The sequence below is a fragment of the Ovis canadensis genome, chromosome 15, assembly GCF_042477335.2.
Source record: "Ovis canadensis isolate MfBH-ARS-UI-01 breed Bighorn chromosome 15, ARS-UI_OviCan_v2, whole genome shotgun sequence".
NCBI lineage: Eukaryota > Metazoa > Chordata > Mammalia > Artiodactyla > Bovidae > Ovis > Ovis canadensis.
The window spans coordinates 42,889,563-42,916,683 of record NC_091259.1 but is presented as its reverse complement, the minus strand read 5'-3'; the positions used below and the strand labels follow the sequence as shown (position 1 = coordinate 42,916,683).

Here is a 27,121-nt window from a genome sequence, read left to right as displayed (position 1 = left end):
ACAGGAAATAAGCTTAGGGTGAAGGAGGACAGTGAATAGCGGGAGGCAGGGAGAGAGCGGCGGGGTAAGGGGGCAGCTGTGGCCAGCATGGGGGATGTGGGGAGGAGGCTGGTCACCCCAACAGCCAGAGCATCTATGTCTGGGAGAAGCAGGAAGCTTGGGAAGCATTTGAAGGACCCCAGCCCTGGACCCTGCGCTGTTCTGGAGGGGCGGGCATCTGTGGCTGGCAGGGGCACCTGCTGATGTCAAGGTGGTCTGGGCAGCCTTGCTGAAGGTTGCCCACAGCTTTAGGTCTTTCAAGCCCTTTCTCAGTCCCTCCAAGCCCACCGGAATCCAGGTCGAGGTTCTGGGGGGTGAAGCCAAGCTTTTCTCCACCCACTGCTCTAGCCCCTAAATAAGGACGATGCAGCTTAGGGGTCTTCCTGTGGAAACCAGCTACAGCATGATGGGCATGGGGAAGGGACGTAAGGCACCCAGAGGAAAAGGGGGTGTCTGAGCCTGCCCAGTACCCAGTACCATTCTTCATGTCATGCTTATCTAGAAGGCAAGGCTCCCCCAGAACTCTAGCCGAGGGAGGAGGAGGGAGGCCCTCAGTTCAGAGGACCTGGCTTAGTGGGCGCTGTGGGGACAACATCCCCAAGAAGTAGAAATAAAGTGATGAGAAGGGAGAAGGGGAAGCAAAGTCAGAAAGCACAGTCTTTCCAGGAGTCACGCACAGGCAGTGGGAGCCCAAGGTCCACAGACTGAGGGGCTGGGCACCCCAAGCCTCAGTCCCCTTGGCAAGGTGGGTGCAAAGGAGAAGCCCTGTGACCGATGCCCATACATGCTTTGTTGAGTGGAGCCATCCCCCAGCACACAGTCACCTGGGCCATACTGAGTCCCCTGGGGCCTGTGGTTGGCATCATGGGTGGCCATAGCCTCCTCCATGCCCAGCACCGAACAACCAAGCTCAGGGCACAAGACAGGGGCCAGAGAACAGCAGACAGGTCCCTGGGCATCTGCCTCCCCTGCCTCCTCATGAGCCTTCATCACTCAGGCTCACCCCCAAAGAGCCTGGGGGTCTCTAGCCCGGCCCAGCTCTGAGGCCACTCCCAGGCTGGCATGTGGGTGTCAGGGCAGCAGAGAGAGAAAGGGGTGCAGCAAATCCACGGGCAAGAAGGGTAATGGCAGGACGTGGAGTCAATTCTCTTCTACCAAGAGGTCTCTGCCTACCCATGGCTGTTTCTTCTGGAAAACTGAGCTGTGCTGGCCAGGGGTCTCCCTCTTTCCTTCCCTCTGAGAATCTGCTCTCAGCCACAGGCCAGATTGCAAGGACTTGTGCCTTGCATGAATTCAGATGAGAGATCTATAACCAACTAGCGCTGGTCAGCCTTTGAAGAGGGAGTTAGCCCTTCATCCAACAGACTGGAGACACTGGGACCCAGAGAGGTGACATTCATGCCCAAGAGGGAGGTAGAGAATTTAGGAGCCTGACTGTGGAGCCCGACCTCTTAGGTTAAATTCCAACCCAAGGTCTGACACTGGCTGTGCCACCAAGGGCATGATTCCCAATCTCTCTGCATCTATAAAATGGGGATGATATAAGCGGTTACTTTCTAGGTTCTGGTAAAGATTAAAAGAGTTAAAATACATAAAGTAGTTATAAACAGTGCTTGGCACAGGACACCTTGGGTACCTGTCACTGCCCAGTGGGTTGGGGACAGCCTCCTTAGAAGGCCCTCCTGTCTCACTGTATAGCTGATACCAACCCTTCCTTCCCTGCCTGCAGTCTGTTTCAGCCTGTAGTCAGATATTAGGCTATTGGTGAGCATGTTGGTGGGCTTCCTGAGTAGCTCAGTGGTAAAGAATTTGCCTGTCAATGCAGGAGACACAGAAGACATGGGTTCAGACCCTGGGTTGGGAAGATCCCCTGGAGGAGGAAATGGCAACCCACTCCAATATTCTCGCCTGGAGAATCCCATGGACAGAGCCTGGCAGGCTACTACAGCACATGGGGTGGCAAGGAGTCGGGCATGTCTGAGCATGCACACACGAGGATGTTGGCTGCAAGATCTCCATCTTGGGCTCTTTCATCAGCAATGGCTAAACCAACGGCTGGCTCTGACGGTATAAGCCCCAGGAGGTGGGATGACAAATGGTTGCCTGCCTGAACCCACTCAGGGACCAGCAAGGACTTCTGCGGGCCCCGTGCGCAGGTGTTCCCCTGCAGATAGAGGTCCTTGGGCCCCACTTTCTTCCTGATGCTGGTTTGGGGCCAAGCGGGGTTTGTTGAAGTTGTGATCTGCCTTGAGAAGGAAAGGAGGGGCAGGGGCAGGGAAATGCCTCAGGCAGTGCTTTCTCTCTAGGCTGCAGCAAGCAGCCATCTTGGCCTCTGTGACACTCTGAGCGTTCCCTCTTCCTGCTCCTCTACGAACAAACGGCAGCAAAAGAGGTGAGTGCCCAGGGACCTGCAGCCTTCTCAGCTTGGGCATGGAGTCTCACCCCAGGGTTCCCACCTTATATGAGAACCCCCAGCCCAGAGCCACAGGGAATGGGGGACACAGTCTTGGCCTGAGGCTGCCAGCAGATGGTGCTTGGGGCCCCCTTGGAGCTGACAGGCACCCCCAGAGAGGCCAGAGCGGGAGGGGCAGAAGGAGGCGCAAAGGTCCACAGACACACGACGGGGATCCTTTACTTGTCGGAACGCTGTCTGATAAACCACCATCCTCTTCAACATCTCCTGTGGCTGCCAGAGGGGAAAAAAAGAAAATCTATGCTGGACTCTCCCAATAGGTCTCATCTGCCCCCTGGTGCCAGGCCTTGGGCCTGCCAGCCTGAGGCTGCCTGGCCAACATCCTTCCCCAGACAGACGCAGCCTGGTTTATGGTGGAAGGGGCCTCAACACCCCCAGACACAGCAGCTACCAGTCCCAGGCAAGCAGACACCACCCCTTGTCATCAGCCTGAAAACGCAATGCGGAGGCGTCTGCAGGCTGTCATGGGAGAGTGAACTTTCGCTCTTTGAGGAGCTGAGAGGACAGCTAAAACTCAAAGTAAGTATCAGAGTGGCTCCACCCTGACATTTGGATAGGCTTTCCTTGAGAGGGGAATATAAACTCTAGCACGGCTCTTCCCACCATGGGTGGGCGGCCTGTCAGTGGCTGGCACCCCTGGAGGGGGTGCACCTGATCCCCGTTTGCTCAGTCATAGGTGACGGGAGTGGGAGGGTAGACCATCCCCCTCCCCCCAGGACCACACCCCACACTCCCGGCCCCAGTGAGGAGTGAGGCGAGAAATGGAAAAGGGAAATGGGTCAGCTTTGCTCACTGCTCCGTATGAGGGTGACCCACCATAGGCCTTAGGGGCTCAGGCCAGGGCAACTGGAATTGCTGTAGGTTTTGACAAAATGGCATGGAGATAAGAACTTGGGCTTTGGAGTCTGAAAGACTGGAGTAAATAGTCAGACTTGGCTCTGCCTTGGACAACCTACTTAACCTCTCTAAGCCTCAGTTTCCTCAAGTGTTGAACAGGGGTAGCAAAGGAACCATCTCGCTGGATTATTGAGAGGATTAAATGGGGCCTTACAGAGCCTGACACATGGAGGCTGATAATAATCAGTCCTGTTATTATTTTTACTTTGAGATGGCGCTCTAGGCCGTTTGATCAAGTGAGGAACAGGAATTTCACTGGTTGTGGCAACACCCACCTATACCCACATGGATTCACCGCCTGGCTAACGAGAAGGTTATTAGCCTTACAAAGAGTTATTACAGACTCTGATGTGAGTTTGAATCCCACCTCGCTTTTCCTCTAGAGGCAGCAGCAGCAGCCAGGGGGGACAGCCCATGTCCACTCCTCTGAAGCAGCCTTGCAGGGGACCTGAGGGGCTTACCAGGACCTCGGATTTCACAGGTGGCCTGTAGACATAGTTGGACTCCTGGTGGACCATGACAGGCTTGGAGATGGTGGACACGCCAGGGCCTCGTGGAGGCTGTGGGCTTGGGCAGAATGTCTACAGGGGTTAGTTTAAAGAGAGGCCCATGTGAGGTCATGAGGTGGGCGACCCAAGCCAACCACGGCACTTTGACACAAAGGCAAATTCACACCATGCACTGAGCCAGCCTGGCCCACTCGCCCTGCGGGATGTGCTACGTGTGTGACCTTCAGCAGAGGGACAAGAAGTCCACCGGCCGCAGTGTGTCCTGAGGCTACAGAAACGTTTGGGTGGTTCTGAGGAATCAGGGACTTGAGCTGCAGCCTGTTGTGGGGGCGCCAGTGGGCACTGTCACTTACAGGATACTTTCAAGGCTCCCCCTCAGTGGCCACGGGTGCCACCCATCCCCTTCTCTTTCTAAGGAGGCAGCTGCAGTCCCCGGACTGCACACGCAGCGTCTGCTGCTCCTGGTGGGTGGGCACAGAGGCCCTGGAGGCGGGGGCTGGGAGGGTGGACCAGTAAGCACAGCATCAGGAGAGCTGATGCAGCATGTCTTCTTGGCTCTGGCCCACTTGATCATCTTGGGCAAGACAAATCGGGTCACAGCCCTGCCTCGAACCCTTCACGGGTCCTCATTGCCTACCAAGCTCCTTGGATCAGCCCCCAGGGGCTTCTCTACCTTCCTTGGCAATCTCATCCCTCACTCCTTGTCCTCCTCACGCTGACTAGGTTGAGCCTCCAAAGCGCTCGGCTTCCTTGCCTCGAGGCTTTTGCACATGCTCTTGCCTCCTGCTTTACCTGCCCAGGTGTCGGCTTGGGTGTCACCACCTTTGGGGACCATTCCTTGAGCTTTTCCTCCCCACCCCTCCTGCGTTTCCCTCATCTGTCATGGTGTGAGGGCATTTCCTGCTGACTCGGCTGTCCTCCCACCAGACTCAAGACCGGGCTGTCCATCTTGTGCTGGCTCTCAGTGCCCAGCACAGCATCTGGCATAGAGTAGGAGTCACTAAACAAGTTACATGAGTAAATGAAGGACTTAGTAGGTAAGTGGACGCACGGGGCTGGGGGCGGACAGTGCCCTGGAAACCTTCCCCTGGCAGGTGCCTGTGAGGCGGACACGGGTGTTTGTTTCCACCACCTGAGACCTGCTGGGGGCAGGGCTGACTGTGCAGACGTGTGATGCCACACGTCCTACTGAAGCACTGATGACCCTCGCCCGAGCATGCAGGGAGGAGGAGGATGGGCAGGGTCAGTGGTGCATGGACCCAAGTGCTGATGCAGGAGAGATGAAGCTCACCGAGACAGCTCACCCCCAACCTTTGCGGCTTTTATGTCCCTTAAGGCATTTAGGGTCCAGTTCTTCAGAGGCTCCTTGTGTGGGGGGAGCTTTTAATTTTCTCTCTGCTCTGATCAGGAACTAACAGTGGGAAACTTCATGATGACTGGAGGAATCCAAGAAAGTGGGACCTGGCTTTGAATCTTGACCCTAACTCAGAAGGCTGCAGTTTACCTCTGACCTCCTGTTCGCAGCTTCACCCAAATTTTCTTGTATCCTGATCTGTCACTGATCACAGGTACTGTCTATTGAGCGCCTTCTATGTGCTCCAAGTATTAACTTAGAATGAGTTCATGTGTTAATTCACTTGATCCTCGTAATAAGTAGGTGCTGTTAGCATTTCCATTTTACAGATGAGAAAACTCAGGCTCAGACAGATGAGGCAGTGCATGCCCAAAGTCATAGAGCCAGCGACTGAGCCAGGATCCAAACCTGGGTAGCTCCTTCTCGCCATTGCTACGTCCATGGCACCTGCAGTAGCCTTCTCCCATCCTACATGTATCACTATCCCCCAAGGCTTAGCTCTAAAGAGGTGCCGTCAACCTTCCATTAGAATGAATCCCTCCCATAGCACCTAGCCTGTGCTGCTGCTATAGCTGATTCCTGCCTGGTCAGCAGTTAATCCTTTAGCTGAGTCCTGGAGAGCACAACTGCGCCAACTGTCTCTGTGCAGTCTTCAGCTCTGCTCCCTGCACACTGCCACCACGGCCCCAACACAGAAGCACAGGGAAGGTGCTCAGCTGATTACTGAGCTGAATACATGGAGGAGAAGCTGCTGCCCATCTGGGTGGGTGGCCCCCTCAAGAAGGATGTTGGCTTCTGTGCCAGACGCACTCAGCCCCCTGCAAACCTGCTCTGGCTGGGCCTGGGGGCAAGACATCCTGGGAATGCCAGACTTCTGTCAGGGCTCAGGACCCCACTGGGAGTGCCTCTGAGAGCCCCCTGCTGGCAGTTGCAGCCTTGTCAGCATCTGGCACTTTCTTCGTTCCCAAATTCCTTCCTCCAAGCACTCCCGAATGCTCTGAGATGCTTAGTCTGCAGGAACCCAAACCCATGCAGCAAAGGTTAATAAAAATAGCTGATCAGGTACTACTGACTACCCTGCCCTCAAACCCCACTCTTAGTCGACATGAGTTGCTCTAGTTCTGACTCAATTCTTCCCTTACAGCCACTGGAGCAGAGAAATATTTCGTTTTTCCCTCTCAGGGATCAAAGCTCTGTGTCTTCACTGTGGATTGCCTCTTAGTCTTTGGCTAAAGAACAATTAATGAGGAATATGTCTTTTTGAGAAAGATCACTGTTCTGCCTGCTGACATCCAAGAAAAAGGGCCCTAATCTTTTAGCTGCAAATTTGGAGCTTTCTACGAGCTATCCATTTTCATTTTTTTTCCGTAGCTGGCAGTTGGCCAGAAATTTCTGGGTATTATGCTTCAAGCTAATATAGTTGGCTAGTGTCATAGAAAAAGGTTTGGTAATGTCTTAATACTTCAGTGGACCGACGGTGTTATCACCTCATTTACAGAGTCTAATACCACTCCCCTGTTAAACAGAGGATTCATTCACCACATTCAAGGCTTCCTGAGCTAATAACAAGAAAGGACTACCTGGCATATAAATAGAGCTCTGGCTCTTCATTAACACAAACTTGCAAGTGCTACAGTGAAGGTTACCAGCGATACTAGCCAAGAGGAGCAGAGAGAACAATCATCACTGATACACTGTTGCTCACCCCAAGTATCACAGGCAATTCACCATACCATGCAGCACTTCAGAATCAGCAGAAGCCACAGACATGCAGGAAGTTCTCAACTGCAGGCTGGGGAGCCAGTGCCTGGAAAAGGGGCTGGGGTGATGTTTCCTCCCGTCTGCACTCGCAGGAGCAGAAGGCGTAGGAAACAGCAGCCCGGCCCACTCTTCCTGCTTCCCTGCATCGCATGCGGAACAGAGGCAGTACCTTCTGGGTGGGTGGGAAGCTCCGATCGGGGACAGGAGAGTTGGCAGGCTTCCCACTGTGGTTCTTGGCCTCCCAGTCCTCTGCTGGATTGCCTGTCTCCCCAGCGCGGAAGGGGTGGTTGCCCAGCGCTTCTTCCAGTGCCGAGGGCAGTGGGCGAGTGGGAGTGAGGTCTTGGGTGGGAATGGAGGGCGGGGGAGGGATGGGAATGGGGGGTGGAGTGCGCTGCACCCAGGGTGAGGAAGAGGCACTCACGTGGCCCGATGAGGGCAGGACAGGGGGCGCGGGGACCTTGGAGGGTGGGTTGGAGGGTGGAGGATGAGGCATCACAGGCAAGGCAGAGGCACTCTTGGGGGGATAGTAGAACATGTCCAAGGGGATGTCATCCAGGTCAGTGGTGTGCAGGTGCAGGCCGCCTGCGAAGCGTCTCAGGGGCGGGGCCAGGGGAGACACAGAGGGCGGGGGAGGAGGGGGCCCTGTGGTCATCTGGGGGTGGCAAGGAAGCTCTGTCACTGAGGAGCGCCCCACTTCACAATACACCGAGTCTAACGCTCATCTGTTTCTCTTGCTGCTGGAGACCCACCACCCTCAAACCCAAACCTTGGAAGCGGAGGGGCAGTCAATTCTCTGCCACTTGGGTGCCCAGCTGACCCCATACCAGGCGGCCAGTAGGGGGTACCCAAACCCATGGGAGTGATGAAAAGGCAACCGTATAGTTCACCATCTAAACTGGAATGCACATGACAGGGAGACATACACCCCTAATAACTACGCCAGGACAGCAGGCCTCACGGATCATTTCTGCTGGGCTGGGACTTAGAGGTCACTCTGGAAATAAGCCCAGAAATACAGACACACCTCCCTCCTCAAGAGGGGAGCATGGAGCGGGCTGGTCAGCGGCCCTGGAGGGTGAAGCTTGTCAGTGGCCAGGCTGCCTCCCGCTGTCCCCAGGGTGGGTGGTTCCAAAGGCAGCAGGAGGGTCTAAGAGACAGAAGGGCTCTGGGAAGGGCTCTGTTACCTCTGAAATCTCATTATCAGCAGAGGAAATCTGCTCAAGGCGTGTCTGACAGAGCCTTTCCACCCAATACTGAATCTTTTCCGACTCCTCAAGGTCTTCCCGCTCTGTCTCAGATACCTGCGACCCAAGGCCAGAGCAAAATGGAGAGGACAGAGGGCACACTGAGTCACACATGGGTGGCACACTCAAGTCAACAGTTCAAAGCACTTCTTAAAAAACCCAGAGTACTGCTGAATGTGTCAACTACCTAGAAAAAGCCCCAGGCTTATTCCACCTGGCCCCAGTGGAGGGGAAATAAGAGAGAGAGGGGTTGGGGTGTTAGCTTACAGCAGGTGTAGGCAGAATTCGAGAAGGGGCATATGCCTTTCATGGGATTAGCTGTCTTTAGGATTCCCACAAACTCTGAGGCTCTTAGGATTTTCCAAAAATGGTCCTTTTGTAGGCACATTCCAAGAGTCCAGCTTTACTGTTTGTTTCTTGATCCCCTCATTCCAGGCTGCCTTGTCCTCAGGAGCACAAGCTCAATGTTATCTTTAATTCTGTAGCTAATTTGTTCTAATGTCAAATCTAATGCATTTCACATTTTCCAGGATTTCTCTGGTTTTGTAATCTAATCAGCTTGGCATTATGATTCTCAGAAGCCTTAAAGTGAAGCATAACCTGAGTTGGTGATGGCGGGGGCGGGGTGGGCAGGGAGCTCAAACTGACCCAGATCTAATGACAGGTAAGTACAAGGCTAACATCAGATCTACAGTCTGGGCAGAAGGGTTAGCCTCAGACTCAAACCCTGAGCAGGGAGGCCAGCCTTACGGCCATACCAAGGAGGAGAGGCCTAGCCTTGTGCTCAGTCTGTGGGGGTGGGGATTGAGGACAGACACAGACCTTTAAGCATGTGCATGGAGACCAACCTGAGACCCACAGTCTGGGCAGAGAGGCCAACTCCTGAGCAAGGAGGTGAGTCTCAATCCCAAACATACACACCTTAGCCAGAAGCTAGTCTCGCGCTGGGGAGGTGGGAAGATTTCACCCTCCAGCCTGGGGAGGGGGCTGGGCTCACTCCATCCTCAGACTCCATCTGGGAACAGCTACTCTAGCTGGTTCCCCGAAAGCATGGTGGGGACCAACCAAACTGTCCCAAGGATGCTCCCTGGCCTGGGAGCTGGACACATCATACCTCCTGGGCCAGCCGGTTGATCTTCAGTTGCTTTTCCTTCTCCAGCATTTCCTCTTTCTCTTTGTAAAGCTTCTGCTCAAACTCCAGTTCCTTCTTATTCTTTCTTAACTCCTGAAAGCTATCATACTTGGCTTTCTTCTTATCCTTTCCTTTCTGAGCAGATGTGGCATTGTTTATACAAGGGTTACAAGGCAGTGTTGACACTGGCACGGCACAGCAAACAGGGCATTCAGACAATAGCAGGCACCTCCCCACCATGAGTCCCTCTCCTCGGTCTGCTCAGTCACACTCGGCACTGGGCTTCAGGTTTAGAACAGGCAGGATGCTGCTACCCATCACAGAGCAAGACACACTTCCTGTGCCAGTCAGAGGAACTAGCTTACTGGTTCACTAACAGGCTGTGTGACCTTGGTTAAGCTCCTTAACCTCTCTGGGCCTGGTTTAATCTCACCTGCAAAATGGGGGAAACACAGGTTTGCCATCTAGAGCCAATGAAACATCTATGAAAGCACTTTGTAAGCTTCCAAGTGCTGTATTTTAAAAAGGCACTGTATTTATTTCCCAGTGTCTGGGCATAGGCCTTCTCCATTATCTGGATGTTCAGACACCACAGATGCATCCTGGTAGATTCTAGAGAAAGTCTGAGACAGCTGGCTAAGCCTCATTTACAGAGATTCTCTGTCCTGAGCTAAAGGAGAAGGGGGCAGCCTCAGACCTGGAAGCCCAGAGCCAAGGACATCAATTTTGTCCTGCTGCTTTAACTCCAGACCTATTCCTCCTGCAGAGTCCAAACCCACTGTTTCCTCTGAACTAGGTGGACTAGGGAGAAACTACAGGACTGGGAGTTGGTGTGGAGGGGCAGGTAGGAAGGATGGCCCTCAGGGTTCCAGAGGACTCAGGGCAGGCGGTGGGGGGTGGGGGGGGTGCGGAGATGGAGGGCAAATGGACTTCTTTTTCCTGTTTGAATTAGCCCACAAAGTCTGCTTTCCTGGCTGCTTCTCCCATGGGCTTGCAGGGAAGCCAAGGAGTAAAGAAGGAAGAGAATTAAGACTTATGGACTGCCTGTGTGCCAAGAGGTTTACACTGCTTATCCCATCCATGGGGCTTCCCTGGTGGCTCAGATGGTAAAGAATCTGCCTGCAATGCAGAAGACCCAGGTTCAATCTCCCTTCTCTTGATGAAGGTGAAGTCCCTTGCCTGGTGTCAAACATCTAGCAAGTGGTGGTGCCAGAATTTGGACTAGAGTCTTCCAGGTCCCCCAGTTTCCCCACTGCAACCTGATGAGCTGGGGCAAGGGGAGCATGGCAGGAGGGTGTGTCGGCCCCTCGTACAGCATGGAGGACAGGGGCCAGGAAACGGGGAAGGAGGAAACCCGCACGTTCGCTGAACTCGCCCCCACCCTCCCAGGCATTCCTGGGTGGGGCCTGCTCTCAGAACTCCTAAATCAGCCCATCATTCAAGGCCAAGTATGAGAAAATGAGTTTCCCAGCAATGGACACATAACTTTGTTCACAGCTAGAGGGGCCTGATGGATCATTATGGACCTGTGACGGAGTCATTCTGTCTCCCTTCCTAAAGACAACAACCACCTCTGTGCACAGGTGCTTTGGAGATAGTCCCCATCTAGCAGACGGGGGCCCCACTCTCAGAGCAGTCTATGAGCCACTTGAGAAAACGGTTTTCACTGCTTCAGAGCCCTGCTTGGTTCCTTCTCACCTTGTTCACTAGACTCTTGGCTCAGTTGATAGATGACTCTCTACCCTCGCATTATGGATTCAGACACCTCCTCAGGAGGAGTCAGAACCATTCTGCCCAATGGCAGCTTGCTAGACGAAGGGCATGACCTCCCACAGGGACCATCATAATAGGCATGGCCATTCTACTGTTTGTTTTTTTTTTTTAAATCAGTGTTAAGATTTTAGAGCTAGGGCTCCTGGATGGGAAGGGAGCTGTGACAGTTTCTGTCCCATCTCCAAGAAAAGAGCACCTGCTTACTGATGCAGAAAGGCAAGCTGCCCCATAGCGTTGCATAGTGATCTCATAGCAGCCTTCTCCGTATGGGTTACTTAGCTGTGTGTGAATCTGCCTCTCTTGCCAGATGGCAGGCTCCTACCAGGAGGGTTGGTCTGCATAATTTACTCAAGCAGTCCCGGGGAAAGGACTCAGTCAGGACCACAAAGCCTTCAGGCACCGGAATAGACTTTGTGAGGCCACATGCCTGGGCTTCTTGAGCCCCAGGGGGCCCAGGAAGACTCTGAATCTTTTCAAATAAGGGGAATTTTGTGCATTGCTGATCACGGCCATCAAAGGCCACCTGTAATACCTGGGGACTTGGTTCCAGCTGCTTGGAGACAAAGCATCTTATATAACTCTAGAAAAAATATGTCAGTGGATTTTCAGAGTCAGCATGAGGGACATAATTCTGTTGTCCTTTAGCGGTCAGTTAAATTCACTGCAAATGTTCCTTCTGGTCCAGACTGAGAGGACAGGCAGATGGGGGTGGGGGATGCTCTTGCTTCTACCTTCACATAATTTTTCTCTCTTTTGGAAATGAAATGAAAACCAAAACACAAGTGATTTCTGGAGTGACTAGACTAATGAGTAGAGGAAAACAGGCTTTCCTCTTTACCAGCAGCGATCCTCAAGTGCTGCGATTTCTGATGGGAGGTGTGTGTGAAGGAGACAGTAGTTCTTTTAGATTTACCTAGTTATTAGTGCTTGGAAAAGAATTTACCTGTACATCTCCTCTTATTATTTTTTCAAGTAAGATCCTCTGTGGAGGGGGCATGTGTGTATGTGTGTGTGCACGTGTGTGTGTTATCTGTCTAGTAGAGACAGTATGTATATAGAGAAGAATTAGAAATTGAACCCAGTGAAATATCATAAGCCTTAGAGTCAGCCTGTAAGATGAAAAGGACAGCCCATGAGACCAAGACCTTTCTGAGAGAGGGGCAGTGTAGAAAGGGATCCCCTGAGATGCTCTGTTGTGCTTATTCAGTGCCATACACATCATTATCTGTGCTCCTAAGGTAAAGACATTTACCCCTGTCAAGAGTAATACTGCCATCTATTATCTTAAAAGTACCATGTTACAGGAAGGGGGTGGTTGTTTCCAGCACACCAGATATTCCCATTTTCCAGACAGGGAGATGTTACATATCATCAAGGTCACCCAGCTGCCAGTGCTTTAGTTTCTGGGGAACTGACATCCTGCCAGAAAGAGCCAGTCTAATGATAACACCTAAATTGGTTCACCCAGATTTATGCTGATGCCTGATTTCCAAATACCAAGTCATTCTGAATGTCCAATCTACAGATATTAACAGCAGCATTTTCATAATCAAATGCCAAAGTGGCTTAGGAAAAAAAAAAAAGAGGGAGCTTTATGGGGTCTGGAGATATAGGAATAAGATTTAAAGAGAAAACTCAAGGCCCCAGAGGCCAGAAAAATGCATTATCCTGGGCACATGCAGGGAAATTTCTAGGATAGAGCTAGGATTGGTGCACCTTTGAATCCAGCCTAAGGCAGAAAAATCCCCACCCTGGAGCCAGTCTGTGTCTGGTGCAGTCAGCCTCATAACCTGTCCTGCATGCACCCAATTGGATTTTTCACTCTCTCTGACCTTGGCTTCTGCTCTTAGCCTCTGGTTCTACTTGACAGAGAAACAAAGGAGAAGATTCCTGCCATGGCTCTGCCCTGCCCTGTGCCCAGTGGGCCTTGTGCCGACCTAGCAGAGCCTGATGGTACCTGGGAAGGTCTCCACCTGTGAGTACTTCCCCCACGGTGCCCCTGTGAGAGCGTCCTGTCCTGTGACATCAGCCATCAGAGAGGCACAGAGGGGGTTAGCCCCCCCAGTAAACAGGTGGCCACACTGTTGAGAGACAACAGGAAAAGAAACAATGGGAAAGGTCAAAACCCACAGCAAACTCAGCTGCCAACAGCACTCAGTCCTGGCCTACCTTCCGGATGGTTGGGAATTTGCCATCGTATCGATAAAACCAGCCAAAGGCTATAAGAACACAGAGAACAAAGTGATGAGATGCAGATCACCTTAACCAGGGCATCCACAGGCAGCAGCCGGGAGCTGGGTTCCCAAGGAACGTGCGGCTTTGTGAGCTGAAAGCAGCCCCGGCAAATCCAACAGCCGAACCACACCCTCTGCCTGACTCTCCACTTACCTGGCCTCACCCAGGTTGTAAAGCAGGCCCAAGACAACCCGAGAAACGGCCCGATTCCCAGGCCCTGGGCCGCTGTCAACTGCCTCCCCCTGGACACTGGCTTCAGAAGTCAGTGCCAGAAAGTCCAAGACAAAGCCCCTTGTAGAAGGATGAGCTTTTCCCCATCACAGCCACAGTCTGCAAACACAAAGCCCCATTGAGTGAGGCCTCTCCTAACCGGTGTCGGGTCCCTCCATCCAAGAAACAACCTAAAACAAAAGGGAGCCTGGGTCTCTGCCTAGAACGACTGTCAGACAGGACAAAATGGTCTTGCCTCACAGTGTGGTCCATGTCCTCAGGTTTTAATGTCGAAAGAGAAGACTCTGCAGGGTGTGGGGAGGGTGTCAGCCCTGGGAAGGATGCTCAGGCAGCAGTGGGCAGAAGAACTGCCCCCAGAAAAGCATATCCCCAGCCAGGCCAGATCCGCAGCCCCTGCCTTCCCCAACAACAGCATGAAGGATGGGCTAATATCGCAAGGCTAAAGCTCCCTGGCCAATGGTGATGGCTTAACGACCCACCCTTGATCAGCTTGAATTCTGGAAGAGGATCTAGAAAGCCCCCTGCTGGAGCCAGCACTTCCCTCTTAGTTGCTGGATGTTGGGGAGGTCTAGAGAGCCCTAGGGGAGAGGCCAGGGCACCAGAGGAGGAACCTGGGCCTGTGGAGTATTAAATATTTGAATCAGCGGTTCCAGCTAACATTTCAGCCCAGGCACAAGTCTTTTCCTCAAGGTTTTGTGGGCAGTGCTTGGACCAAGTCGGGGGCTTGGAGGAGCTTCCCAGACTTCAGGAGTCCCCACCACGTACTGGCCCCACAGAGCTGAGAGTGTGCAGGTTTGGCAGGAAGAAGCAGGCAGGGCAAGCAGAGCAGCAAAGCCAGGGAGCGAAGCAGGGGCCGCAAACCTGCTCTCCCCGCTTGTCCGTGCCTCCGTCCAAGTCATCTGCTGGGTCAAACTCGGGGTCCACGCCCAGATCGTCTACCCAGGAAAAGAGGAGGAAGCTGGTGAACCAAGAGAGACTCGGAAGACCAAGGGGCCAGAGGTGGCTGGGGGAGCCTGGGGGCCTGTGACCAGCTTATTCCATGGGAGAGCTGGGAGGTCAGGGGCAGGAACAGGGCTCAGGAATCCAGAGGAAAGGTTTCTTGCTGTGGGATGGTGCAGGCACCACTTTCAGCCTTAGAAGCTCTCATTTCTCTATCTGTATTGGGCTAATCTGATCCGACAGCAGCATGAGAAGGATTTTGCAAGGTATTTGGTTGACACGGGAGGGGTGGCGCTGATGACGGGAACACCTGAGTATTCACCAAGGGCCTGCAATGGGAGAACAGGTCCTCCCTGCTTCTTCTGATCACCCTGGGAGCTCTGGGTCCCCAGGGGATGTCAGAACTGTGTGGATGGGCAGCAGATGGAAGTTGGGATCTTAAGGAGGTGAGGAGATACCAAGGAGTAAAAGCATTTAGGAAGACATGGATTTTGACCTAATGTGGAGAACACCAAACCATCTGTTCCAGTGGTTTCTAACCCAGACTCTGGCCTCCCTGGGGCCCTGGAATATTTGAGTCTGTTATGAGCTGCTTATTAATACTCAAAATATTAGTGAGAAGAACTTTCCCATTATCAAAGGAAAAGGTTATAAGTATTAATAAGTACCTTTGCTTTTGGGTCTGTTTATATTTACTCCACAGTGAAACACTTGCTTTCTTGCTAATGAGAGGGATTACTTAATGACACAATGAACACAAAAGGATGACTTAATTGTTTGGTAGGAAATAAAACTCAGCTTCTAAACCATGGGGTCTAATGGGGTGGGGGCTACCAGATGGGGTCCTTGATAGGGAGAAATGGCTAGAAAGCTCTTATTTAAACTTCTTTATCTCTCAAGCCTTCTTCCAGCTCTGGGATCCTTAAATACCCCTCTGCTCTCTGTTGCTTTTGCTAAGGAAAGCTATTTTGGGGCCTCTGTGATGGCATGTCCTGGCTTTGAGGACTCCATATGGTGTTAGGGTTCTGCTGGGTCAGTCATGGGTAGGCAGCCAGATCCCTGGGACAGGGAGTAGGGAGAAGATCAGAGTGGGTCATTAGGATGACCAGGCAAGAGATGTTCCTCGCTCTTTCCTGTCTGTTCAGAAATGCAGGGTCCACATAGGCAGACACTTGAGTCAGATAAATAACCTGTCAGCTGACTGGTCCCCCAAACTGAAGAGTGGTCAGGGAGAGGCAGGCTGCAGCCTAGTTCCATCAGCTCAAGAAGAGAGCATTCCAGCCTCCCAGCAATGCGCAAGAGGCAGGAATTGGGCTGGCTCAGAGGCCTTAGTATATTTCCTGACCAATCTGCAAAGCAGAATTAAACTGCCGACGCAAACAGAGGTGGATGAAGGTGTAGCCACTTCAGCTCAGCTGGCAGGCCCTGGTCATCAGTCACGTGCTTCCCGGGGTCCGCTGAGAAAACACTTATATCTCGAGCAAAGGGAAAGTTCCTGCTCCTTTTATTCAAGAAGATTGATTTGGGTTAAAAGCAGTGAATAAATAGCTAGAGAAAGGGTTTTTATTTTCTACAGTTCCTGAAACGGTGTGTTTGCTCTGAAGCCCAGATCCAGTTTCTAGGAAGGTACTAAATTGACTAGGATTACTTTCATAAGAAGCAATTAAAATTGATTCCTCTCCTTTGGAAGCTCCTATTTCACTCCTAAGAGCAAATTAGCTCCCTGTCTAAAACACTGATTATTCACTGAGAATTTGGCTCAACTAACACCAAATGTCATAGGGTGACTGATGACAGCGTGCTTTGTCCTTGGGAGAGGACCCGAGATGACACTGCCCTGGTGTCCGCAAGGAATGTGCTGGGGGCTGTCTGCCCTGCTCTAGGGAGGGGTGACGTGGAACTCTCCAGAGGCCCTGTACCTCTTGTTGACCCAAGTGGCATGTGCTGGCAAGCTGATGTCCCTCCAGGGCTCAGTGTGACCCACAGTTGGGGCCACATCTGTCCAGACCCCATCACAGGATCCCACATGGCTGTTGCACAGCAGAAGTGGGGGAACCTCGGTTCTTGGATGCAGACTCAACTCCATATCTGGAGGATCCCAGGTCAGCTGAGCACAGTCAGCTGGAATAGATTCTGTCCCATGTCAGGTACAAATCCAAACAGCTGGAAAGTCAGAGTAAAGGCCCAACCGGGAATCCTGGACCTGTGACTGCCTCGCCCCCACACTGCTTTGTTCCTGACTCCCCACCACTAGCCCACAGGTGAAGCACTGAGACTGAACCCCCTCCTCTGCCCCTTGAAGAGACATGACATCCTGGGAGTGAGGTGGACAGCAGGTGGACAGGCGAGCAGTTGGTGGGGGCCTGGACTCAAAGTGGACGTGGGATCAGAAGACAGGTGAGGAAAGATGGGAAGGGTAGAGGTTGCTGGCGCCCCAGGATGGCTGAAGCTTGGTGCTTCGGAGGGTTGCACAGTTCTCTCCCCAACTCCACCCTCGGAGGGGAGTGACTGCGGTCCACGCACAGGCGTGCAGGAGTTAGGGGTGTTCCCAGGAAGCTCCTCCCATGGCTACCCATCAGCCGTGAATCACAGAGTCCTTCTCTCACGTGAATCCCTTCCCCGCTTTCTTACCGCTCTTTCACCACAGCCCCAGTTTAGAACCCGGCAAAAAGAGGACGTGACACCCGACATACGAAGATGATCATCCCTGAGCAGTTCCTGCTTTTGCCACCGCTCTCCAGTCCCTCTTCAGAGGTCCAAGGGCACATACTGGAGTCTGTGTCATGGGGCAGAGCCTGGCAGCAGGCCCCAGGACAAGGTGGGCAGGCAGACTCCACCCATCCCAACACCCTGGCAGACAGCCCCTGCACATGGCTGCCCCTCCGTGAAGACAGCCGTGGCCGACTGGCCTGGGCAGCTGGTGGTAGGTGTAGGGATACCTGTACTTTTGTCAAGACACCCCCAGGGCCCTGGAGGAAGCCCTCTCCCCGCCAGCACATGATACATACACTTTGGCTTGCGAAGCGGTATTGGGTGCACCTCGGCGGTGATGGTTTTAGGTGACCGCAGCTGTTCCTTTGAGCCCCAGTCTTCTTCCCATTGCTTCCTGAACTTCTCTTCCTCCTCCACAATCCTGAAATACGGTTCCCATGCCTGTGACTGGAGTCACAACCTCCACAGGCCAGCCTTCTGCCTATTGGAGAACCCCAACCACCCTGGGGAGTAGCCATGTGGTTCCAGTTGTGGTGAAGGAACCAAGTCCCTGGCACTTGTATTCTAAATCAGGTGGGAAGGCCACCCTGGCAAACAAAACCATGTTCCAGTCACCCCAACCTAGGAAGACCCATTACTAGGATTATGGAATGGCTGCAAATAAAGGACAATCCACCAGGGGACAAGCTGCTGCTGCTAAGTCGCGTCAGTTGTGTCCGACTCTGTGCGACCCCACCGACAGCAGCCCACCAGGCTCCTCTGTCCCTGGGGTTCTCCAGGCAAGGACACTGGAGTGGGTTGCCATTTCCTTCTCGGATGCATGAAAGTGAAAAGTGAAAGTGAAGTTGCTCAGTCGTGTCTGACTCTTCACGACCCCATGCACTGCAGCCTGCCAGGCTCTTCTGTCCAGGGCCAGGTAAACTGGGCCTGGAAGTGGCCTCTGGGGCCACACTCCTGCAAGCACACCCAAGTCCACACACAGATGTGTGCGTGCAGACATGTGGGGCCAAGGCACTCACTGTTCCATCTCCTTCCGGTATCTCTCATTCTCCTCTGCTGCCTTCTGGGCAATTTCCTTTTTCCTTCTGAAACACAAATTCAGGTTGACATGCTGGAGTCGACATAAGAGAAGTTAAATCTTCCTTGCAGCTAATCTCTGATTTGAGAAAAAGCTTTAAATATTTCTTCCAGGCTCCTTTCCAAGGATGCCTGGACCAAATTTGGATGCTGGGGAAGTGGGTCCAAAAAAGTCTGGGTCCCAAAAAAGTCTGTGTGGTTTCGCTTGGCACTGTTGAGCAGAGATGCTCCTCTGCAGGGGACTGAAGGCCATTCAGGGTAGGCCACATGCCATGCAGCCACCGCTAAACACCAAGAGGAACTGACTGAGTGAGGTCCTCCCAGAGGAGGGCCCCAGACCCCAGAAGCAATCCTGGGGCTGCTAACCAAGGCCAGGGTGGTTCTCCAGGCTAATTCTGTGATGGGAAAGATGGAAAGATCCTGTCCACCTTCCTTTCCCAAATTCTTACTATGCTTGTAGAATGCAGCTAGATTGGAATTTTGACAATGGGTTTTGAGTTATGAATTGCTAGCTCCATTTACTCTCAGTCATCATCCCATTCTCAGTCACTCTGGGGTTGGTGGGGGACAGTTCTTAATCACCACAGTTGGGGTGGCCAAACTGCCGGGGTATGAATTCCACAGCTTGGCCATATCTGACTTGGTGCACGAGTGGTGTAACCTCTCTGAGTCTCAGTGTCCTCACCTGTAAAATGGGTTAATAACCACGTATCTTTCACAGTTATTATGGGAATTCAGTTAAGGAACATAATCAAGGCCCTCATGCAATGCCAGCCGCATGGTTGGTAGTTGACAAACGTTAGCTACTGCTAGTAGAATCCTCATTTTCCATATTTCTGAGTCTTGGAAATCAGGGGGTTTCCTTGTTAAAGAGGGTGGAGCCCAGTGGTCTGGAGGCAGGGGATACTTGCGCTGAGCATCACTGAACCCCTCTGGTGTGAGGACAGGCCTCGGGGGAGAGAGTGAAGTCAGCTCAGGACCCAGCCGACAGGAAGCAAAGCAGGTGGGACGGTACGGGGCCTGGAAGGGCTGGGCGGGGGCTCCCTGGCTGGCCACACTCACTGCCTCTCCATCTCCTGCTGCTCCTGGAGGATCTTGTTGGATTCCATTGCCAGCCGCTTCTGCATCAGGAGCTCCTGTCGCTGCAGCTCGTGCTGCCGAACCTCCGCCAGCCGCTCCCGGTCTGTCATGAACAGCTCCCGGCCCTTGTGGAGAGAAAACAGGCCTCTTGCTCAGTCCCCGGGGAGCCTAGAAGTACAGAGCCAGAGTTTTGGGGGTGGCCAAGATGTGGGTTGTCTTCTCGTCACCATCGCCCCCCATGTCAGGCATGTGGCTCCTGCTCTCTGTGACCCTAATTTCTGGCTGGGCAGGGGTCTTCCCATCAGCTATCAGAGCTTTAGGGACGGAGACCCCTGGGCCAGGAGAGTGTGGCAGAAGCCAGGGGTCTGAGTAGCTGGGCTGCAGGTAGGGGTCGTGGGGCCCCCACCAGCTCGTTCTGGACTTACAGCTCCAGCTACGATGGAGATAGTCAGGCTGCGGCTACTCTTCAGCACATTCACGGCCTACAGGGGACAGACAGACAGTCAGCAGAGGCCTGACAGACCAGAGCAACCGAGGCCTCTGGGGAGCACAGAAGGGTTCAGACTCTGTGGCAAGGGAGAGGAGGGTGGAAAGAGGAGAGCAGAGAGGCTCGTGGCCGGCAGGTGAAAACCCCACATCTCACCTCCTTGTGGTCCAGGTTGGAGAAGTCGATGCCATTGACTTCAACAATCTGGTCCCCTGTCTGGGGGAGAAGCGGAGAGGCATCAGCATACTTGTTCTATCTGGACACTTTCTCTGTTGGAAGGGCTCCCCCTGGAGGCCAGTATTGGACACTGGCTCTTCAAGTAGCAGAGCCTCAACTCTTTCCAATGAGCAGTGTTCCAATGGGGTCCTCCCAGGGCCCCTCCATTCTGTATCTCTTTCAAATATTACACCAATAGGGGTTCATTCCTTTGGTTGAATTTATGCATTTGCTTAAAAATCTCAGTTTGTAGACATAGGAGCCTTTAAGATTCTCATACAGTAGATTCTGTGTGGAATCATAATTAGTATAATAGCTAATATTAATTGATCCCTCCCTACGTATCAGACACAGTTTGAAGTACATGTGTTAGTTCATTTAATCTACACAATGACTCTAGAAGGAAGACTATTACCCCCATTTTACAGGATAGGGAACTGAAGCACAGAAAAAGGAAGTAATTTGTCAAAAGTAGAGGTTAAAAGTTCTTGTTTTAGCATCAGACCACTGAGAGTTGAATCCCAGCCCGGCCTTACCAAGTACATGATCTTGGGAAAAATCACATACTTTCTCTGGGGCTCAGTTTCCTCATCTGCAAAATGAGGCTAATGATAGTACCTAATTCTCAGAGTTCTCATACGTTTTAAAGGGCTTAGAACAATGTCCAATCCAGTAATCACTCAATGAATGTCAATTCAGATTATTGTTACTACATTCCCAAGCTCAGGACCAAAGGATCCCAGAGCTGGAGAAGAGCTGTAGAAAGGGTCAAATGTCACCCACTCTGTGAAGCCTTCCCTTCGAGGGATTAACAGGAATCCTCAGCCAGTGAGTGCTGAGAGAGCACTCTGAGAAAGCATGTGCTGTATCCCTAGGAGGTCACAGTCTGATCTGGCATCCCATGGGGTCCCCCTGGAGCAGGCCCAGGGTCACTCACCTCCAACCCCACCTCAGCAGACAGGGAGCCAGGCTTCACATGGCTGATGAAGATGCCGGGTTTCTGGATAGGGCCACTGGAAATGCTGTGGGAGAGATGGGAGGTGTAGGTGAGCCTCGGCTCCAAAGTGCTTGCTCATTCAATGTCCTGCCCCATCTGCCTGTGTGTCCAGGCCACATGTGAGCTCAGCACCCAAGTCCTCTGCCATGTATCTCCTCAGCCTCTGTCTACCAGTCCAGATTCATTCCCCTGGGGCAATAACCACAGGAAGCTACTTCTAACTCCCCACACCCAACCTCTCATCCAACACATGCAGGTGCTGTTTCTTCTCTTTTTCTAGCATTTGCCAATGTTTTCTTTAAAACTCAAATGCTATCTTCTCTTCATGGTTTTAACCGAACTCCTTATTCTCTCTCAAGATAAAGCTGGTTGCCCCCTTCCAGTGTGCCTAAAACACCTACAGCTAGGATGGCATTTGCACTGTTGTCCTCCCCTCCCAGGGCTGTGGCAGACATCACTAATCAATCAAACACTCTTTTCTACCTGAGCCTAGATACAGCCTTAACGTTCTTTTCAAAAGAGTACTCCAGGGTGGCCGCTGCTGCTGCTAAGTCGCTTCAGTCGTGTCCGACTCTGTGCGACCCTGTAGATGGCAGCCCACCAGGCTCTGCCGTCCCTGGGATTCTCCAGGCAAGAACACTGGAGTGGGCTGCCATGGTGGCAGCTACCACTAATTGATTAGAGATAGCACAGAGTAGACAATCTGTTTGCCATGCTTGCATGAGAGCCCCTCAGTACTGTAACTATTTATGTGGTTGGCTTCTATATGAAGCTATAATTTCTCAGAAAGGAGGGACTTTCTTTTTAACACTTATGCTTGGCAGAAAAGTGTTAAATAAATGTGACAGAAAGGAAGTAAGGAGAATCACTTAGGGAATTCCCTGGAAGTCCAGTGGTGAGGACTCTGCACTTTCACTATCAAGGGCCTGAGGTCAGGGAACTAGGATCCCAAAAGCAGTGGGGCATGGCCAAAAAACGAAAAAGTAAAGAATACCTTAAATAATAATAGCTAATATTTGCAAAATGCTTACCACCTGCCACGCACTAAGCTTGGTGCTTCACTCTGTCATCTCATTCTTACTCACAACAACCTTGTGAGGTGAGGACTGTGACCTCTGATTTATAGGGAAAGCTGAGGCTTGGAGTGCTTAAGGAGTTAGTCCAGGGTTCTAGAGCTCATAGGTGGCAGAGCAGGGCCCAGAGCCTAGATCTCCAACCGTTGCACTTATGTGCTTAACAAGACCGTGCCATGAGCCCCTCTGTCTGTTAGCAATTCCCCGGCTGCCTCTTAAGGAAGTCACAAAGTAATAAGTGACAAGAGAACTGTGTCAGAGGTGGCCAACTGGACAGGCTCCTTTTGCGTGACTTGAGGGCCCACCAACAGAACATGGCTCTGCTTTTGGGCCTCAGTTTCCTCCTCTGTAAAATGAGCCTGATAGAGCTGTCCCTCTGGCCCTACAGGACTGTTGTGACGCTCAGAGGGGAAATCAAGCACCAAGAAGTAACATTACTAGTGGACAAAAATCTCAGCAGCAGCAGTGAGAAAGGGGAGTGGTGAGAGAGGCCAGCTGGCCACGAGTGAGCCCCAGGGTGCGCCTGCCACCCACCTGCAGCCAAGGCCCCGGGAGCCCACCAGGCTGATGAAGACCTTCTTCTCCTTGTTCTCCTGGCTGCCTGGGGAGCCCAGGCTGCTCCGCCCGCCCTGGCGGAGGGAGAGGCTGAGGTCACCAGGTGTCCGCACTGCAAGTGGCCTCCTGTGCTCAAGGCCTCCAGGGGGAGCACTGCTGTGCCCACGCAAGCCTGACTGCCGTTCTGGCCCTCGGGGTGTGTGTCTGCACTGGCTGGGCCACCGCCCACAGGGCCATTCTGGGTGCGCTGGCAGCCTGTGTGAAGCCCCCGAGAGCACCTCCCTAGAGCAAGCCCTCCTTTGGGCAGGCTGCCCCTCCTGGAAGACCGCCCCATCCAGACCCACCGCTGTGGTCCTGACCTTACCCCAGATTCTGACACGAACTGGTCCACGTACTGCCATTTGAGGGGCTCATCGGGAGAGCTGATAGGATGGGAATGTAGAAGAGGGGTCCTTAGGGAGAGAAGGTTAAGGCACCAGCCCAGAATCCAAGTCTGCCCTCTCTGAAGCCTCCACTGTCACTGGCCCAGGGGCAGAGCTCGCCAGACCCCAGGCCGACCCCAGGACCCTGAGTGCACAGGGGAGAGTCTGCCTGTGGAGGAGGGTCCTGCTCACCTCTTCACAGGGATCAGGCCGATGTCTGTGGGAGAAAGGGGAGGTGGGTTATGATGGCTTCTCTGCCCTTCCTTCCTCCCATCGCAGCTGGGTACCACCAGCTGCCAGCCCCCACCCCACCGTCAGCAGCCCTTTGTCCTGGCCTCACTCACGTCTCACTTTGATGGACACAGTCTTCTTGGTGCGGATGAGGTTGATGACCTCCTCATGGGTGCAGGAGGAGATGGAATACCCGTTGATCCGGACGACCTCATCCCCTACCTTGGCCACAGACAGAGAGAACACGCATCAGGCGGCTGGGCAGGCTCAGGGCCAGCGCCTTGTCACCAGCCACACCCCCTCCATCGGCTGGAGGACCCCCAGGGCAGGCAGCACTTCCCAGCAGTCTTTCTGCCCATTTCGCAGATGGGGGGACCAAGATGGAGGTGAGCGTCACACAGAGCAGGAAGCAGAACTGGGGGTGAAAGTCAGAACTCGCTGCCCTCACCCCATGTCACTTCCATCCAGGGGGCACCATCAGGTTCTGGAACCCATGCAAAGGGCGACCTTTCACCCAGATTCAAGCGCTTCTTCCCTGGCCTTTGTCCCCCCAACCCCAAGAAGCAGGCTTGCACCACAACACCACAACTGAGTTGGGGTAGGAACTTCCATGGCTCCTGACTCAAGCTCACATCACGGACACACACAGTCTCTTCTGTTCCATTTGACAGAAACTCACTGAACATTTTAACTCTGCCCTGGCCCTGGCCCTGACCTCTGAATTCCTCTTCTGGAAGAAAGCAATAAACACTGAATGAACACAAGGCTCTAGCATCAGATGTCCTGGGTTCAACCCCCTGCTTTTATTTTTTTTAGCTGTGTGACCTTAGGCAAGTCTCTTGAGCTTTTTGAACCTGTTTCCCTCATCTGTAAAATGGGGAAATACTGTGGCTGCCATGAGAATTAAGAGAGTGTGTAAAGCCAGCTAGTGCCCAGCACACTGTAAATAACCAATAAATAGTTGCTATTACCATCAATTGGGCTTCAACTGTAAGCTCTCTGCTCAGATCCCTCTTCTCAGGACTTTAGTCTTATTAACTGGGAGAGATGGGGCTGAGGGACCTGCAGGGCCAGCCCTGGTGACATCAGTCGGTTCCAAGCTGGACACAGCTGTGGGCTCCCCCAAGCACCTTGGCTCTGGGGGTCAGTCCTGAAGTTCCTCATTTAACAACCACAGGCTGGAAGGATGCCCAGACATCAGTTGAAACAGAGGCCCAGGAGGTGATGGTTTGTGCAGGGTCACGGTTCTGAGCTACAGAAGAGGGACTGGTTGGTGGAGGCCCTCCCCAGTCTGAGACCAGCACGGGTCAGCTGAAGGCTTAACTCACACCACATTTGCTGACCTTTTGGAGGCTTGTCGGTGCATGCGGGGGACTCAGCTTGACTCCTTGGAGGGTCAAGGACTGGGCAGGCATCCAGCCTCTCAGGGGTCCCTTAGGCCAACTCCTACCCTCTACAACATCCCTGCCCCAGAGTCACCTTCTTCCTATTGTCACCCAAACACTTCCAACCTGGACATAGACCCCAGTCTTCTCAGGGGCCTGGGAGGAGTGGCAAGCAGCTCAAAAAGGTGACACGGGGCAGGGGAGGGGCTTGCTAAAGAACTCGCTGTGTTTCTGGGGATGTCTCAAGGAAGGAGAACAGCTGGATGACCTACCTGCACCCATTCTTCACAACAACCTGCATTTCTGCTAATAAGGTGAGGGAACTGAGGCTCAGAGAGATAAGGAGACTTGCTCAATGTCATCCAGCTAGTAAAAAGTGTTGCTGAGATTTGAAGTCAGGTCTCCCTGACAGACAGCAAATGCTGGTTGTCTGGAAGCAGGAAAGAAGGCCGTCTGGCCAAGCTGGGCTGCAGTTCCCTGCATCCTGCCGTCTCTGGATCTTTGCCGCCTGACAGAGCCCCTGAGGACCACAGGAAAGGCAGGGATTACTCCGTCCATTTTACAGCCGGGACAGCCGAGGCACACGGGATCATTCTCCAGCCCTGGACTATACAGTAAGCTGTGCAGGGCAGAGGATGCAGGTTCAGACAGGATACATGTGGATAAAAACATAAAATACCTCCAGTAGGGAGACTGGAGAAGGCAATGGCAACCCACTCTGGTACTCTTGCCTGGAGAATCCCATGGACGGAGGAGCCTGGTAGGCTACAGTCCATGGGGTCACTAAGAGTTGGACACGATTGAGTGACTTCACTTACACTTTTCAATTTCATGCATTGGAGAAAGAAATGGCAACCCACTCCAGTGTTCTTGCCTGGAGAATCCCAGGGATGGAGGAGCCTGTTGGGTGCCGTCTATGGGGTCACACAGAGTAGGACATGACTGACGCGACTTAGCAGTAGCAGCAGCAGTTGGGAGACTAGAGCGGAGACGGAGTTGCAGGGCAGGGTCCAGGACCCCATCTGGAGTTCAGACTCACAGGTCAAATCAGCAGAGCCTCTGGTTCAGCCAGGCTTGTCTGAACATGCCCCTCCCCTGCCTTCTGGAATCTTCCCCCAGCCATCCTGAGGCATGGGATCTCTCCAGAAACATGAACTCCAGACAGGTGAGTGGAGGCAGACCTTTTTCCCCAAGCTCCTCTGAGTGAAGCTTCCTGTCTTGTTCCTAAAGGGAACTTGTGGGACCCCAGCCGGATGATTCCCACACAATCCCCAGCTCAATTTGCAGGATCAGCTTTCCTCTCCTTCCCGCCCCTGCATGAAGCCCTGCAAAAGGCCCTTTGTGCGAGGGCCACGGTGAAATGACGATCTGAGGGAGAGCGGCACAAAGGAGAGATGAGCCCATCAACCTGAGAAAGGGTCAATAATTCATAAGCCTGAGAAACGGCAGGGAGGTACAACTCTAAGATTCATTAAAATGCCCCGAAGTCCCCAGGCACAGAAGCGTCGTTGAGAAATGGCCTGTCCTAGGAGGAGAGCTCACCCTGGGAGAAAAGAAAGGGCTCAGCTGACGCCAAGAGAGGGGCTCATTATGCTTTTTCTCTGGCTGTGTTTCTGGGCTGGAAAATGTGCGGCACAGGAGAGGGATAATGAAGGGGCTGAAATTTCAGATGCTCCCGGCGAGCCGTGAGACAGGGATTTAGAACAAAGCACTGCCTGTCAGCGCCCAGTTTCTACCTCCCGCTCCACAGAGTCTTATACCAGCCTCCGGGCCCCCTGAAGCCCCTGGCTTGGCAGCCCAGATTGGGGTGCTGATGAGAAACATGCTGGAAGCTCTGGGGAGGGCGTGGGAGGGCCTCTTTTAGCTGGACATACGAAAACACAGCTCTGGGCTCTGGCAGCAGCGAGACCTGAAGGTCTTCCCGTCTCTGCTCAGACACTGAGGTGTGGAGACCCCAAGGGAGGGACCCTGGGGTGTTGGACAGAAATCCCTGGGCTTGGCTATAAGGAGACCCAGGTTTAAATCCTGGCTCTGTCACTTAATGGCTGTGTGATTCTAGTCAAGTCCCTGATCTATCAACTCCGTAAAATGGGGATGATCCAGCCAAGGCATATAAAAAGAACTGATTGTCAGCACGTTATCTGGCACATTACAGGTGCTTATTAAATCTCCCTCTCTGCATGTTTAATAAGCACACGGTATAGAAAGAATGGATAAACAAGATTCTTCTGTATAGCACAGGGAACTATATTCAACATCCAGTGATAAGCGGTAATGGAAAAGAATATGAAAAAGAATG

General features: G+C 52.9%; 1 protein-coding gene across 3 annotated transcripts in view; it reads right to left on the bottom strand.

The window, feature by feature from the left end:
- USH1C (USH1 protein network component harmonin) overlaps positions 1 to 27,121 on the bottom strand; it is a 49,511-nt gene that overhangs the window by 8,145 nt on the left and 14,245 nt on the right. Inside the window, exons 5-20 of one of the 3 annotated variants that reach the window (XM_070289326.1) lie at positions 23,551 to 23,659; positions 23,399 to 23,423; positions 23,149 to 23,206; positions 22,764 to 22,858; positions 21,097 to 21,181; positions 20,100 to 20,159; positions 19,882 to 19,938; positions 19,439 to 19,581; positions 18,319 to 18,384; positions 17,596 to 17,720; positions 13,352 to 13,401; positions 9,392 to 9,544; positions 8,218 to 8,334; positions 7,203 to 7,685; positions 3,871 to 3,990; positions 2,675 to 2,725 (exon numbers count right to left, since the gene is read on the bottom strand). In XM_070289326.1, the coding sequence (XP_070145427.1) occupies positions 2,675 to 2,725; positions 3,871 to 3,990; positions 7,203 to 7,685; positions 8,218 to 8,334; positions 9,392 to 9,544; positions 13,352 to 13,401; positions 17,596 to 17,720; positions 18,319 to 18,384; positions 19,439 to 19,581; positions 19,882 to 19,938; positions 20,100 to 20,159; positions 21,097 to 21,181; positions 22,764 to 22,858; positions 23,149 to 23,206; positions 23,399 to 23,423; positions 23,551 to 23,659 (1,797 nt within the window). Of the gene's footprint in view, positions 1 to 2,674; positions 2,726 to 3,870; positions 3,991 to 7,202; positions 7,686 to 8,217; positions 8,335 to 9,391; positions 9,545 to 13,351; positions 13,402 to 14,509; positions 14,584 to 17,595; positions 17,721 to 18,318; positions 18,385 to 19,438; positions 19,582 to 19,881; positions 19,939 to 20,099; positions 20,160 to 21,096; positions 21,182 to 22,763; positions 22,859 to 23,148; positions 23,207 to 23,398; positions 23,424 to 23,550; positions 23,660 to 27,121 lie in introns of all 3 variants that reach the window. The other 2 variants (XM_069554236.1, XM_069554237.1) reach the window with 2 other exon arrangements.